Below are 16,923 nucleotides of genomic sequence, written 5' to 3'. Positions count from 1 at the left end.
AATTGGGATGGCTGGATATCATCTTATTATGTGGCTATACCATACTTGGCATAACAACCCTCAAACTTTATCTATTTAGAATCATTATCATGGACCTCGATAAATCACATTAGTTTATGTATCCCAAGACTACACAAGTATACCATCTAAAGTCACTCCCTTACATTGAATTCCTAGAGATAATATGACTAGTTTAGAAGTACACACATTAAATGTCTGATGCGCAACACTGAATTGCTCCACAGACCTGTTTTATAAATGTGTTATAGGTAAGACTTAACACTGTTCCTTGAAGACAGTGTGACTTACCCCAGTCCCTGTTGCTCACAGTGCTTATTCCAGGCATGATCTTCTGTTCTGCTTTAACAGGAGCACTTGCCCTATGAACTCTACTGTGTGTGCACGCAGATGCACTTTTGTTTGTACAGCTGTACTTCTAGGTGTGCTTGTGGAAGCCAGAGAACAACAACTTTGGCTGTTGTTTCTCAGGGCCTGTCCACTTTTATTATCTTCCTCTTCTTCGTTTGTTTGTTTGAGACAAATCATCTTTCTGGCCTGGGGCTCATTAAGTTGGGTAGACTAAATGGGTCAGTGGGTGTTACCAATCTGTTTCCAGAAGACTGTGGCACAACCTTGGCTTTATTTTATCTCAGTTATATAGAAGAACTATGCTTATAAAGTTGAGAATTGTTCTTCAAGGTCTGTGAAGAATTGTGTCGGGATTTTGATGGGGATTGCATTGAATCTGTAGATTGCTTTTGGCAAGATTGCCATTTTTACTATGTTGATCCTACTTATCCAAGAGCATGGGAGATCTTTCCATTTTCTGGTATCTTCTTTAATTTCTTTCTTTAGAGACTCAAAATTCTTATGGTACAGGTCTTTCACATTTTTGGTTAGTGTTACCCCAAGGTATTTTATGTTGTTTGTGGCAATTGTAAAGGGTGATGTTTCTCTGATTTCTTTCTCCACCAATGTGTCATTGGTATATAGTAGGGCTATGGATTTTTTTGAGTTAATCTTGTATCCTGTCACTTTGCTGAAGGTGTTTATCAGCTGTAGGAGTTCCCTGGTAGAGTTTTTCGGGTCACTAATGTAGACTATCATAGAAGGATCAGTGAAGAGCACAGAGGTCCAGACCAGGCTGGTGAAACCCACAGAAACAGCTGACCTGAACATCCAGGAACTCTTGCTCCCCAGTCTGATAGCTGGAATACCAGCATGGGATGGATCCAGACCCCAGGAACATGGGTTTCTATGAGGAAACCTCAGAAATCTATGGGACCTCCTGTAGAATCCCAGTATTTATCCCTAGTATAGATGTGGACTTTGGGAGCCCGTTCCATATAGAGGAATATTCCCTGAGCCAAGACACAAGGGGGTGGGCCTAGGCCCTATCCCAAAGGATACAATAGACACTGATGACACCCTTTGGAAGGCCTAACCATCCAGGGGGATCAGAAAAGATATGTGACAGATAAGGTTTCAGTTGGGGGGGGGTAGGGGAGGACGGGTGGGAGAAGGGAACTGGCATTGTCATGTAAAACAATCCTGTTTCTAATTCAGATAAAAAAGTTGGAAAAAAAAAGAACTGTACTTAAATTAAAGGCAAAAGGAGAAAAGGGGTGAGAATCCTTTGGTTTCCTTCATTGTTCAAAGAAGTCAATTTAGCAAAGTAACCTGTTATTTTCCGGGTCCCTTGATTTTCAACAATGGCAAAGCTGGAGTTGTCCCCCTTTAATGTCCTAACTAACACGAAGCTCTTTGATTGCACTGCTTCCTTTCCCTGCTGCTATTTCTATGTCCTGTTTTCTATAACTTATAACAGAAGTGACAAAGTTCACCTCATGTTTAACATTTGGTGTAACACTTCACTCTTTGGCTGCCCCTTGCTTGCAGCAGCCAAAAATCTTAAGACCTTCAATCCAGAAAGGGAACGTTGGTTCTACAGTGTGGGGTGGAGGTAGCAGTCAGCTGGTATGCTCCAGCTGCTGTCTTTTGGATAGGTGTGCCCTCTTCAGCTTCTTCTGTTTCCTAGACACTGACACTGAGTACTGTTGTCCACCTGCTCATTTATTCATTTGTTTCTTCTAGGTCAGCAGTTCTCAATCTGTGGGGTGTGATCCTGTGGGGTCACTTATCAGATTTTTTTTTTTTTTTTTCGAGACAGGGTTTCTCGGTGTAGCTTTGGAGCCTATCCTGGCACTCGCTCTGGAGACCAGGCTGGCCTCGAACTCACAGAGATCCGCCTGCCTCTGCCTCCCGAGTGCTGGGATTAAAGGAGTCTGCCACCAACGCCCGGCTCACTTATCCAATATTTACATTATGATTCATAACAGTAGCAGAGTTGCAGTTATGAAGCAGCAAGGGAATTTTTCTGGTTGGGGGTCATCACAACATGAGGAACTGTATTTAAAGGGTCACAACATTAGGAAGGTTGAGAACCACTGTTCTAGGAGGGGGGAAAAAGCTGTGTTTATATCATTATCACAGAAGTTGTAGAAATTTGAAAGCCATAGTCTGAAAAAGGCCTTTTGAGGTGGTGGTGGTAGGGTGTGTGTGTGTGTGTGTGTGTGTGTGTGTGTGTGTGTGTGTGTTTTGATTTGGTTTGTTTCACTTTTTATCGGAGAGAGGTAGAATGATATGCTTTTGTTTGTTTTGATTTTGATTGTTTTGTTCAATTTTGAGATAAAACTCTCTTTATGTGGGCTAGGCGTGCCTTTAACTTGTTATTCTTTCGCCTGGGTCTCCTGGGTTTTGGAATTACAGACATGCATCACAATGTCCAGCTTAGAATAGTCCTTAAGATATCCAGCTGCAGTCCTAGACAACCTGGGCTTAACCACCATCATCCAGAAAATACAGTGTTAGTTCTTGTCAGTGTTAGTGCTGTAATTGTGAGGATTGTGTATGAAATGCACTTGGCAGTGTTTACATGAAGTAAGTGCTATTAAATGCTTGTTGTTATAATGCATTGATTAATTTCCAGTTAGTACTTTAATTTCTGTTCTCTGCCACACAGAAGGCAACATGGATAACCACAGGTTTGTCAAATAGCACAAGGCAGTTTTCGTGAAATGTGGCTGTAACAGCAATACTTCATTAACAGTCCCCATTGTTTAACAAGTCAATTATGAATCCCTCTGTACCTATTTTTTTCTCTTTCTTGGCTATGTGGAAATATCATTATGTCACTTCAGTTATGTTGTATAAATAGCTGATCCCACAGTTCACTTTTCATTTAGCAGTTACATTTGGGCATTTTCAATGTCATTGCTTACCCTGATCAATATCTAATGTGGGGTTGAATATTATGCCACTGTTTATGTGGATCTTTCCCTTTTACCACTGTCTCCTGTTGGCTTAGAAAATTTTCATGCTAGATAGGAGTCATTTCTGATTCATGAACATAACTCATGTCCTTCATATTATGTTCACTAAGTATGCATTTGCCAAGTACCTCTACCTTCCTTGTCTTGTTGTAGCTCTGGCTTCCAATACATGTTTATTAATAAAAACCTGAATTGTAATTGCCTGAATATACATGGAAAATATTATTTTAACGTTTTTAGTTATTGGTGGATGGTTTCGTTGTTTGTTTGTTTGTTTTGATTCAGGGTTTCTTTTTATGAAGCCTTGCCTGTCCCGGAACTCACTTTGTAGACCAGGCTGGTGTTGAACTCACAGAGGTCTGCCTGCCTCTACCTCCCAAGTGCTGGGATTAAAGGCATGCACAACCCCCTGGCTTTTTTCCCCCTTTGAGACATGTTGTACTGTGTATGCCAAACTGGCCTTAATTTCACTTTGTATCATGGGATGGCTCTGAATTTGTAGTAATTCTGCCACTTCAACTTCCTTTCCCTATGCTACATGAATGTATTTAAAATTATCCTAGAACTTTTGCCTTAGTGTTTGTGAGAAGACATGAAATTAGAATTTACATTTGTAAAATGATCATTAAAAGACAAATAAGTATCCCAGTATGCTGGTGTGAATTCAAGGCCATCGGGGAGGTGGGGGGAAACTTCTAAAACAAAGAAACAAACAGAAAATAGCACCTCAAATGCTTCTTGGAAAGATTATAGTACTAATAATTCTATCTTAAAGTCATTAAACTAGAGAAAAGAAACTAATGGCACCACTGTAGTTAAGCATGTACCTAATTTATCCATGTATTTATTGTCAATTCTGTAAGTAAAAATAGATGTTGGTATTTTGCATTTTTTTATAATTATTCATTCACTGAGCAATTTTTTTAAATTTCTTCTGTGGCCTATGAAGTTGTAAACTATTTAGGTGGCTGCTTCAGTAAAAGTGACTAGCCCCTTCCCTTGACAAAGCAGACACATGCATGTATGATAATAAAGAAAGGGAGAAATAGGAAAAACACTCTGATAGAGGGTTCAAGCCAGGGTTTGTTTAGTAGCTAAATATGTGTTTAACCAAAGAAATCAGTCTCTGAGATATGAGAGAGCCTGGTAACTTAGATATAGAGGAAAGCCAGTATCTGGCATGTCACTCAGACAGGTAATGGAAGGGGAATAGCCCATTATTCTACTAACTTACTGAAGACTTTCAAATAGCAGGTTAGTGTGATTCCATGCATGTTTGAGATAAACTGTTCTAGCTGCAGGCAGAAGGATCTCCTGAGAAGTGACCAGTATGGATATTGTTGGAGAACAGCAAGTGCTTTCTTAGCAGACATGGTGCAATACCAACATACCTGGAATAGGAAATTTGCTATTTAGAGAGTCGTGGCAGGATTCAGTGCTTGAACAGTAATCAGTCGAGAGGCTCCGGTACTGCCCCCCTCTGTTCTCATTTGTTGGGTGGATTAGAAAACTAGAATGAAGCAGATGTAAGGGGGTATGCAAAGTCTTTAATATGTCAATAGATGAAGTAATCAATTGAATATGTAAGCCTAGGGTTCAGAATATAGATGAACCTTAGAGACAGAGTTGTTAAGTACTTTTATGATACTGCTTGGGTTGTAATTGCTAGACATGGACCTGAAGAGAGAATATAGGGAAAAGAGGCCATGTGGGGGATCTAGGACCCTTGAGCCGCATGCCATTATTATTAATTCTATGTAAAGTTTATTAAATTATTCGTAATGTTACGAAGCTCAGTTTCATCCAGGTATGTACCTTTCCCTACACTTAGACCAACCAAGACATAAAAGATGAAAACGTTTTCATGGATCAGCAGATTCCCATCCCATTTCCATTGGTTCTTAGCTGGAATGGAAACACTTATAGACTTTTTGATGACATGATTATTAAGAGCCACTATTGACATTGAGTGTGCCAGAAGCCAACATCAGGTGATAGCAGTGCTCCTAGACAGATGCCAATAGCTCTTTTGCCACAAAAGTGGTTTTTCCTCTGGTTTATTGACTGTGAACTTTCCACCCGTCTGTCAAGGATGGTGCCCGGATCTCGGGTTCTCTCTTCTCTAGCGCTCCCTTTTTTGTGATTAAATAACTATACCCCCTCACCACTCACAACTAGTCCTCTCCAGCCTAGAGATGGTGGTGGCTCTCTCAGTGTAGGTCACAGGCCACCAGAGTGAGCCTATACATTTTTCTTCAACATGGTTTGCTGGGAAACTTGTAATTCTAAGATACAAGATTTAATTTTAAATTCCTGATTTGATTCCCTGTTTGTTACAGGATTCTATTGAATACAGAATTTTTGTTTAATTTTACACTGTCCTTTTTGGAAGCAAACTCGTCATTTACTTTTATCACCCAAGCATCTTGGATATTGCTGTATAGGTCCCATTCCCTTCAGGTGAAGGTAGTCTTTATATTGTCTGATGAGGATAGATGTGTGTGCCCACATATGTGCATGTGTGCGTGCATGCAGGTGTGTGTGTACTTCGTTAAGCAGTATGTTATTAAAATATATGTGTTGAAAACATTCATTAAAAGGGGTCAAGTTAAGACCTTAACATTCTGTGACAGACCACATGGAAAAATAAACTAAACTTAGAAAATTCATAGACTTTTTTCCTAGTCAATAAAGTCAATCATTAACATGTCAGCGAGGTGAAATTGATTGCAGAGGGGATCAGCTTTGATTTATTTGATGATTCATTTGCAGCTAAAACAGAGTTCATGCTTTGAACATCTTATAGACTCAACTATAAATGCATATAGTGACTGAAGAACTAGCCTAATAGAAGTCACATTCTCTGTTGCAGCAGTAAACTCAGCCCTAGGACAGATATTTAAAGCCACACCATTTGAAAACTAATGCCAATCCTAACTGCTTTTGAACAGTGAAATACTATAGTTCTCACTTCTTAGAAACAATTTTTCTCAAGTTTTCTTCTTGATAAGCACAGCCTCTCTCTGTCTTTCTCTCTCCTCCTCTCTCTCTCTCTCTGTCTCCTCTCCTCTCCCTTCTCTCCACCCTCCCTCCTTCCCTGCCTCCTCCCAGATTCTTTGAGTGGCAGTTTCAGAGCCTCTTCTCCAGAGCCATTGCATGCATATCTAACATACCACATGATCTCTTATATGCAAAACCTCACCATGTATTTGCATGTGTGCAGGTGTGAATATGGAAATAGGTCTTAGAACAAGGAAGAGAACAGGAAGAGACTGGAGGGTTTAAAGAAAAGGGATAAGAGGGTAATAATAGGATGTGTTTGACATCAGAGTGGAAAGGAGACAGGGATTCGGGGAGAGGGGGAAGGAGAACCCACCCCCAAAACAGACTATGTATGAAAATGCCAAATGAAACCCATTACTTTGCTAAGTACCAAAAAAGAAAAACCTTCCCTGGGCAGGCTTTTCCTGTGTTCCCTTGTCTCTGCTGTGTGTTCTGTTGCGTGTATGCTGGCACGTGTTTGGATATTTTTATCGTAAGTGTCTTTAAAACTAGTATATTTTAGTGTATACAGTTTTCCTCTAAAGTTTTACATATTTTATCTGATTGGATGTGAAAGGAAAAAGAGCAGGAATCGTTATTCTAACTGTATATATTTATGTTCGTCATAGTTAAAGAAAACTGTGCCAGTACTTATCTGGTCCTCATAATCAGTTAATTGAAGAGTCATGTTGCCGAATATTTTCTGTTTATTGGATTATTTGGTGGTTCCAAGAATATAATTTTGACATTTTATTTTATTTTTGATTTCGTATGAATTGTTGAATTTTTGTCATAATTTAACATTTTCATTTTGAAAATCGAGCACATTTAAATATCACACTCATCTATACATACATGTATGTGTGATTTTTCTGGGAGTTGAATCTTTTTATATGCTAGTTTTTCTGCCATTCGTTTTCCAAGCTTCTTCGGTGTATATTAATGAAGCTCTGTTGTGCTAATATGGGACTGAGGTAGTACTCTTCACCAGGGGGCCCAAGTGAAAATTCCTGTGCACATGAGACGAGAAGACATGGGGTTCATCTCTTCCCTGCCGTCTCTTAGGAGCAGGACGTCTTCTTCCCCTTTGGTCATGGCAGGATAGCTTCATGTTTTCCCTTCTCTTCTGACAAAACTCCCATTGCACAATAGGTTATTGATGATAGTAAGTGAACTGGCAAACAGTGGACGTTCACAGCTTATCTTGCTTGACTGAGAACAAATGAATTGATTGGGAACTCCCTACTTAGTATCACCTCACCCCATTGTGTTTGCTAGTTTTATGTCAGCTTGACACAAACTAGAATCATACAAGGGGGGTGAGAATCAGCTGGGGGAAAAGGCTCCATAAGATTGTGTTGTAGGCAAACCTCTAGGGCATTTTCTTAGTGATTCATGGGAGAAGGGACACCCATTGTTGGTGTTGCCAAGTGAGCAAGTTAGTAAGCAGCCCTTCGTCATGGCCTCTGCATCAGCATCAGCTCCTGCCTCCAGGTTCCTGCCTTGCTTGAGTTCCTGTTCTGACTTCCTTCAGCAATAAACAGTAACGTGGACACATCAGCCAAACAATCCCTTTCCTGCCCATCTTGCTTTTGGTTCTGATGTTTCATCACAGCCACAGCAACCCTAAGACACCAGCCCTCCTCCACCATCAACCCTATTCTTGGCTTTTGGGAGTCTTGACTATCTTCAGCATCTCATGTGGTAAAATCATGCAATACTTGTCTTCCTGTAACTAGCTTATTTTTCATCCCCTAATGTCTTCGAGGTTCATCCATGCTGATATATGATGTAGGAGTTTCTTTTTGAAGAACAAGTAATATTTTATTGCTGCACATTTTCTTTACCCTTCATCTACTGGTAATGTCTTTTTGTTTTGTTTTGTTTTTTGTTTTTCGAGACAGGGTTTCTCTGTATAGCTTTGGAGCCTATCCTGGCACTCGCTCTGGAGACCAGGCTGGCCTCGAACTCACAGAAATCCGCCTGCCTCTGCCTCCCGAGTGCTGGGATTAAAGGCGTGCGCCACCACCGCCCGGTCCTGATGGATGTCTTAAGTTTTTTTTTTTTTTTTCCTTATTGTAAATAGTGCTTCAGTGAACATGGAAATGCTGCTTTTCCTTTGATATCCACGTTCCAGTAATACTGGATATGTACCAATAAGGGAAAATGCCAGGTCATACGTCTGTTCCATTTTAATATTTCCAGGCACTCTCCTACTGTGTTTCCTCTCAGCTCTGTCACTCTGCCTTCCCTGCAGCAGTGTGCAGAGCCCCCATCATCTTTGCCAGTATTAATTTGCCACTTTGCTTTGCCTCATAACCATGATCGCGACAAACATGTGACTCCTCATTTGGATTTTGTTTGCCATTTCTCCATCATTAGTAATTTTGAGCAATGTTTAATGTTTTGTCTTTTGTATGCCTTTTAGAGAAATCCTAAGCTCATGTTTAAAAGTTCCGTTTTATTTTATGGACATTTTTCTGCGTGTATATATCTATTCTGTATGTGTTCCTGGTGTCAATGAATGCCAAAAGAGTCGGTCAGATCCCCTGGAACTGGAGTTATGGATGGTTGCAAGCAGGCATGTGGATCCTGAGTCATCTCTTGAAGCCCCTCTTAGTCTCTGTTTACTTCTGTGCTCTAAAGCTTTCTTTGGTATGTTGGTGGTTAGCCCCTTACTGGATATGTGATCATCTGCTCCTGTTCAGGGCTTGCCTTCCACTCCATTGTTTTCGCTCTGTAAAGATTTTCAGTATGATGCCAGGCATTGGTGGCGCACGCCTTTAATCCCAGCACTCCGGAGGCAGAGGCAGACAGATCTCTGTGAGGCCAGCCTGGTCTCCAGAGCGAGTGCCAGGATAGGCTCCAAAGCTACACAGAGAAACCCTGTCTCGAAAAACCAAAAAAGAAAAAAAAAATATGTTCAGTATGATGTCATTTCTCTGGTTCTTTTGTTTCTGTGGTCTGTGCTTCTGGTGCTGTATCCATCAAATCCCTGTCGAGCCTGTCCTCCTAAACTTCAAGTCTGTGTTCTTTCCTAGAGTATTTCTATCATCAGAAGCATCTTGAATTAGTGGTGTACATTCAGTCTCTAATTTGCTTTCTGCCTTGTAGAAATCCAGTATTTCCACACAACTTGTAAAAGACACTGTACCTTCTCCAATGTGTACTCTTGGCACTCATATAGAAAATAAGTGAACCTTATATATATATTTACTTCCTAACTGCCTTTTCTGTTTCTTCCATCTCATGTCTTTCTTCATGTTGTTGTGACATTGTTTTATTAAAATTTGCAACAAATTTTGAAATCAACTGTGTGATGAATCCAGCTTTGTGCGTCCTTTCCAAGACTGGTTTGGCTACTTGTGATCTTTTCCATTTCCATCCGAGTTTGAAATAGATAAGTGTTCTGTTGCCACATTTTGATAGATATCGCTCTAGACCTGAATTTTCTAACAGTTTATTTATGGAATTATTTTGCTGACTGTTTTCATTTTCAGTCACTAAATACTTCATGCCTTGGTTAAGGTTATTCCTGGTGTCTTATTCTTTTTGACACTATTGTAAGTGAATTTACTCCTTTAGTTTTTCCTTCCAGTTGTTCACTGGTACTGCGCACAATGACTGACAGTTCAGTTAGTGAGCTCCTTAAGGGAAGGAACATGCTTTCTTGTATTTTACACCTTAATACAAAATAATTATCGACACTCCCTATTGTGCTTTTGTGTGCTTTCTTTTATTATTGATCATCTTCATCGTATTTCTCTTCTCTTTCAGGCTTCCACTAGTGCAACATCCTCTCCTGCAGTCCCTACTCCTGTCACAGGGCATAAGAGAATGGTCATTCCAAACCAGCCACCTCTGACAGCAACCAAGAAGTCTGCGATGAAACCACAACCTGCACCCCAGGCTGCACCCATCCCAGTGGCTCCCATCGGAACTCTCAAACCACACCCTCAGCCAGTTCCAGCCTCCTACACTACAGCCTCCACACCTTCAAGGCCCACCTTCAATGTGCAAGTGAAGTCAGCCCAGCCCAGCCCACATTACATGGCTGGCCCATCCACCGGACAAATGTACGGTCCAGGGTCTCATGGCTATAACACCCAGCCAGTTCCTATGTCGACACAGTATCCTCCTCCCTCAACTCGTGCTGGCACCGACTATGCATATAATCCACCCCCAGGACATCAGCCTGAGCCAGGATATGGGTATGCCCCCAACCAAGGACGCTATTATGAACCCTATTATGCAGCGGGGCCTGGTTACGGGGGCAGAAATGATGCTGAGCCTTCTTATGGGCAACAAGCTCATCCGAATACCTGGAAGCGGGAACCTGGGTATGCTGCTCCTGGACCCGGGAATCAGAACCCTTCAGGGATGTATCCAGTCAGTGGTCCCAAGAAGACCTATATCACAGACCCTGTACCAGCCCCCTGTGCACCACCACTGCAGCCTAAGGTAAGAAACTAACTAACACAGAAATAGGAAAGGGAAATATCTGCCTTAATCTGCCTTCCCTAGGGAGCAGCACATAAGACAGATATGCACGTGCTCCTCTTCCTATCAGCAGATGCCAGCCCAGAGAAAAACAGTAAAGCAGAAAGGTGAGTGTGGTCCTGTTTGCACAGTACCAATATAGTTGCTGTTTTGCATCCAGTGCAGCCCAGTTTCGAAATAATGAAGGATTATCTTCCCAAAAGCTGAATGAATACAATATCTCAGGAAAATCTGATCGGGGGAGGAAACCGAAATTATTTCATCTTCCAGCTATTGCATTACATCTATTATAGCATCCCATTCTGGATAGTGCAGAAGCATCTTCAGACATGTTGCACTAGCATGAAACCTGGATATGATTGTGGTATCTCATGTTTTGTGAGGTACAAGGAATTCCTAGATCTCTAGTTGAGTGGTGTCCAGAGCTATATGTGCTAGTGACAGGCAAAAGCTCATGTTAAGGTGGTAAGAATTTGAGCAACATTAGCACCACAGCAGCTGCAAGGATCAAACAAGTAGCCCAGGCCTGCAGACATGGTCATACCTGCAGATACAGTCAAGTATATCTAAGACAGACAGACTACGTTCCATAGATCATAGGACCTGTCATTGGCCCTTGTTTTTCACATCTCATATTCTCTGGAAAGAGTCTCGCCCTTCAGTCTTTAACTCCATTATGAATGCTTGAAAATCCTTTGTGAATGACAGTTCTCTCCTGTTAGAGTTAATGGTTAGCACTGAGTATAGACTCCTTTGTGCCCAGCACTACTTCTAACTATGTAAGTTACAATAGTGTACTGCCTACTCATCATAATGTGGGTTTTCCCTTAGTCCTGGGACAACACATGTGTTTCTGCCCAACATGAAAAGAAGAACGTATGAGAACGACCATTAAGGGGATGAAGTGAAGGAACTGAAGCAACTTTCCAGTCCCTGGGTTAGAACCAAGCCCTCCTTTCCATTCAGTAAGAACTGTGAGGATGTCAGGGTTCCAGCGCCTTTGTTTATCCTGAAGCTGAATGGGAATTTGAAGCTGTAGATTGAGTAGAAGATTAGACCATATTTTTTTCAGACATTTCCAGATTTTGATCAGATTGTCAATGTCACAGCAGACATTCTCATACTCAACCTTAGAGCAAAAAAATGAAAAAAAAAAAAATGTCCTATCTGACAGGTACTGGCACTAGCTTGTTACGCTTCCATGAAACTTGCTCTTGCATCATTGTGTTCCAGGCAAGTATCAGAGTCCTTAAAGGTACACTGTGCTTTCCAAGTGGGGCCTGTGCTGTGCTGGAGGAACCGGCAAGCCTCACCTATGGCTCTTGGATCTGAGTGAGCTAACCTTGATCATTTTCCTAAAGCGTCCATAATAAAAGGTTAAGTGGCTTTGGAACTATGACTAAAACCTCCTAAAAAGAAGGAAAGCTCTTCATGGGCTGGGGAGATGGCTTTGTGGGCAAAGTATGAGGACCATTAAGTGTGAGGACCACATGTTGGGTCTTGAAACACATTTAAAAGCTAGGTGTGCATGCTAGCCCTCCTGCAATCCCAGCACCAGGGAAGCAGGCTAGCCAGACCAACCAAGATTTCAAGTTTATCATTTAGCAAGAAAGTTGAGACCCTGACTCAGTATGTGAAGAATCTACGTCGATGTTTAGAAAGTCTATGGCCATGCAATTCTACTGTGTGGTTAGAAGCCTATAGCCATGCAATTCTACTGTATGGTTAGAAAGCCTATGGCCATGCAATTCTACTGTGTGGTTTAAACTGTATTTAAAAGCAAACACAAAACCTCCCCTTTTTTGAGGGATGGTATGCATGGGCATGTAGACGACATATGTACTTGTATGTTTGTTATCTGTATGAACACACATGTAAAGTTGATTTCTGGTGTCTTTCTCTATCACTCTGCACATAATATACATAGAGGCCTACTGGAAGCTAAGTGAGGCCTACTGGAAGCTAAGTGACAATATTCAGAGGAAGAGGTAATGTCAGAATTCTTTGAAGGTTTTGTTCCATCACTGGGGAATCAGAGAAGACAAAGAAAGGTACAAGGTACATCTGTAAGCAAGGTATATGATAATCCCAGTTCAGAATTTGAAATTGTTGATATAACTCCTCAACAGAGGGTGTAAGACTTTTGTTTGCTTCTTATTTGAAGAAGGTAATGGCTCAAAAAGACTAATTACATCATTACTAATTTCGGGTGTCAGTGGATTGCATATCACGTTTTAAGAAATTGAAATATTTGTTTTTCAACAGTGTCATGTGTTTTCACATCAGATTCAATTTGCAAATTAAAAACGAAAACCCAGTCAATGTACTTTTTCCCTGTGATTTTAGAAGAGAGTGGTTCAGGGTTGGTATTTAGCCATCTGTCTGTGCTGTGGGAAGGCAAAGAGAAAGATGAAGCACCATGGCCTCTTCTGTCTGTAGGATGGGCATCAGCTGATGAAGAGTCGGCCCTTTCGTAGATGCACCTGTGCATAGAAGCCTTTGTTCCTCCTTATTGAGTCTGTTTGGTAAGGATGTGATTCTACCTTCAGAAATGAGCTCCCAACTCTTGTCTAAGTTCTTTCCTGACATCCTTTAATCAGTTTGAAGAAAAATTCTTGACTTCTTTGACACATTTTCAACCATGGTGAAGGAGAATGTCATTTTCTCTGATTAATTGGTGATTGCAAGGAGTTGGATATTTCCACAGCCTGAATAATTGCCAAGGGCAGGCTGTTCAGTGTCTCCATTGACTTCCAATTGTTTTTATTTGTTTAGGCACTAATGGGAAAGATACTTTTGTATCTTTAAACAGTGGTCTTTCATTACACTGAGGATTTTAGAACATTAGACATTTAACATATTTAGGGTTTTTTTTTTCTTTCCTCCCCTGTATTTGAGATCAGTGGATTTAATTTTCCTACATTGTAGAACACAGAAAAGAAAAAGAATAGAAGATCAGAATAAGAAAGATAAGGGAAAAACAGGGGTGAGGAAAGAGAAAGTCAGACCTTGCAAGGTCAGGATTGTATTTGTGCCCCCACAATGTGCTGAGCATTGAGTTTGCATGCTTCAGTAGACTTCAGTGTGCTCCTTGGACCAAACAAGCTGAGTTCCTTGAGAAACACTATTATAAGCAAGCCTTTGTAAAGAGAAAACATTCCCTTCTCACCAGAAGTCCTCTGGAAGATACACTTCTTCCCAATACAAATCTTGCAAGCTGATTTGTACAAGCTAACTTTAACTCTGTTTCTGTGTGTTGACTTTCTTCTGAAGGGAACTATGCACTTCCTGAAATATTCAGTAAGATAGCCCAGCTTGCTGGGTTCCAGGGCAGCATCCTGGAAGTATTATGATTCTCAAGTGTATAGTGATGAAGTGACTCTAGCACCCATTTTCTTGTCAGAGAACAAGATCTAGATCAGCTTCAGCCCAGGTATGAGGGCCACTATTTGCCAGTGTGTGTGAAGACACTGGTGCTATGCACCTAAGAAAAGTTGTAGGATTCTTCCCCCAATGTTATACTTATGTTAAATTCTAAAATCATGTTCAATTAGATTGCCCTTGGAATGCCCTCCAGGATGATTTGGCTTTGAAAAAAATGTCAGACCAACCCTCAGTGCATCTAACACAGACCATTTTTATTTACCAGAATGCATCAGACATATTTTTTTTTCATTTAGATTTGGAGCTTGGGAGATACATAATAGCTTAGAAAAGAATAAGTGTCAAAGGGATTCCCAGACCTGTAATTTCTATAAAGTTTAAGAAAACATTTGAGAATGGCATAGTCCCATTCCATACATTCCAGTAGTATCCAAATGTGAAAATGTCTTTTGCTTCTTACAGTGGTACATACTGAGTGTACTGCAAGGAATTGGTGATATGTTATAGAGCCATCTTAATGGAATTAGATGCCTCTCCTTCCTAGGAGCAGGAACACAGTAAGGAAGCATTCAGAGCAATCAGAAAGGTGGACTTGGACATGTGTCTGGGCTCTGCTGATAGCATAATGATAATGCAAACAATAACAAGGCCAGTGGCAGTGATATTGGTAACTCCCTTTGAGGAACACTTTGGCTCTACATGACCATGAACAGTAAGTAGGTGAACTCAGGTCCAGGTCTTGGCTTTGCTTTTTGTTTTCTGCTTTATTTTCTTTCTTTCTTTTTTTTATTTTTTTATTTTTTTGAGACAGGGTTTCTTCTGTGTAGCTTTGGAGTCTTTCCTGGAACTCATTCTGCAGACCAGGCTGGCCTGGAACTCACAGAGACCCACCTCCCAAGTGCTGGGATTAAAGGAGTGCACCACCACCACCCGGTCCAAATTTTTCTTTTGCTTATTCATGAGTCACTTGCCTGTGCCTCATGTCAAGTTCCTGGAAAGCCACAAAGTCACATATTTTGGAGATTGTGTTCTCATGGTAGCGACTCCCAGAATCTTGGCATCTTTAAATTTTTGGATGGAGCTTCACATCCATGCTATGCACAGGCCCCAGCTTAGGCAGCTGTGGTGCAGTGTGAGTGAGGTCATCAGTTGGGGGGAAGAGGGGAAGTACCCACTAAATCCCTATAGCCAGGCTTCCTCTTCTGCATTACTTACTGTCTGTTATGGTTCAAAGAATGATATGTACTGGCCGTACATAAAGAGTGAGTTCATTATATGTTTAGCACACAGAAGTATAAAAGAGAGAAGTGGGGGACACAAATGTACAGATCATCAAATTGAAGGCTCAGAACATCCAACAGAAACTGCTTGGGGAAACCGCCTCCTATAGTTAGCTGGAGTTCCCAGTAAGAGCGTCCTGGCGCAGACTTTCCCTTAGGTAAAGCTTTTAAGAAAAAGATTGTATAGCAACAGCAAGATATAACATCATCAAACCAGAGGCTACAGATATCCAGCAGAAATTGACTGAGAAGCTGAGGCTGGAGGCTGAGGACTCAATGCAGTCAGTCCAGTGCAGAGTAGTGTCTCCTTGTATCCTGCCCCCCCACACACACACACTTTTTTATCATGGGTAAACAGTAGGAACGTCTCTTGGAAATATTTTTCCTTCTAGCTTTTCTCAAGGTCACTCTTTTATCTCCTGAGCTGGGTACCTGGACTCTTCCCTCCGTGTCACAGAGGAGGGGCATCAGCCCATGCCAACCAGGGACCTGGGAAGATACTTGACAACAAACATGCTTAATCAGAAAGCATGAACTCACTACTGAGTTCCTTTGCTTATTTCTCACCTGCACCCTTAAAATCTATGATCTGAGTTTAGCTCAGTGGTAGAGATCAGGCCCATTTTGCTCTAGACACTGAATTTGGTATCTTGCACTGGTGGTGAAAAAAAAAAGAAAAGAGAGAGAGAAGGGGGGAGGGAGAGAGGAGAGAAGAAAGGGAAAGGAAAGAAAAGGAAGGAAGGAAGGAAGGAAGGAAGGAAGGAAGGAAGGAAGGAAGGAAGGAAGGAAGGAAATGTTAATGTTTTCTCAAGTATACTGTTTTGCACTCTGACCAGGCATGTGTGAGAGGTCAAGAAATTTCCGACCTTAACACTGCTTTGTTGTCAGTCCCCTGGTTTTAATAACTCTTATGATATCTAGTCCTTAATCCTATCTTATTGTGGTTTAAATTTACCTTTGTCTTTTGCTTACTCATGTTTAATGTATGTGTTGGCCACTCCTATTTCTTCATCTTGTGTTAGGTGTCATCAAAACTTTGCCAACTTTAATTGTAGTGTAACTTGAACTAGAGAAAGTAAATCTTGGTTGATGAGGAAGCATGAAATCCAGGTGATGAGCACAGCAGTCTTGAACGAGGTTATATTACTGCTGTTTCTGTCATTGTAACCCTGTCGTTTTATTTTTCTGCTTTCATTTTTGTTTGTTTGCTGGTTCATTGTAGTTAAGTACAGCCCTACTGCTTCGGGGTGGCTGTTCCAACTGCTGCTCTGGAAAGAATTGTAGGTCCTTTCTATTTCCCACTCAGCCTACGGCCTCCCTGTAATACTGTTAGCCAGAGCCCTGTGGTAGAACCATAAGAATGAATGGTTGGTATTATTTTTCGC

The 16,923-nt window shown here is 41.2% G+C and overlaps 1 protein-coding gene across 3 annotated transcripts in view; it reads left to right on the top strand.

Annotated features, from left to right (window-relative positions):
• Positions 1–16,923, top strand: part of Lpp (LIM domain containing preferred translocation partner in lipoma) — a 606,110-nt gene that overhangs the window by 353,624 nt on the left and 235,563 nt on the right. For all 3 annotated transcript variants that reach the window (XM_035444680.1, XM_035444681.1, XM_035444679.1), the window contains one exon: positions 10,152–10,835. In XM_035444680.1, the coding sequence (XP_035300571.1) occupies positions 10,152–10,835 (684 nt within the window). The remainder of the gene's footprint in view (positions 1–10,151; positions 10,836–16,923) is intronic.

The sequence above is a fragment of the Cricetulus griseus genome, chromosome 4 (genome assembly GCF_003668045.3).
Source record: "Cricetulus griseus strain 17A/GY chromosome 4, alternate assembly CriGri-PICRH-1.0, whole genome shotgun sequence".
Taxonomy (NCBI): Eukaryota; Metazoa; Chordata; class Mammalia; order Rodentia; family Cricetidae; genus Cricetulus; species Cricetulus griseus.
Note: the sequence above shows the minus strand (reverse complement) of the source record. Positions and strands in the feature narration are given on the sequence as shown.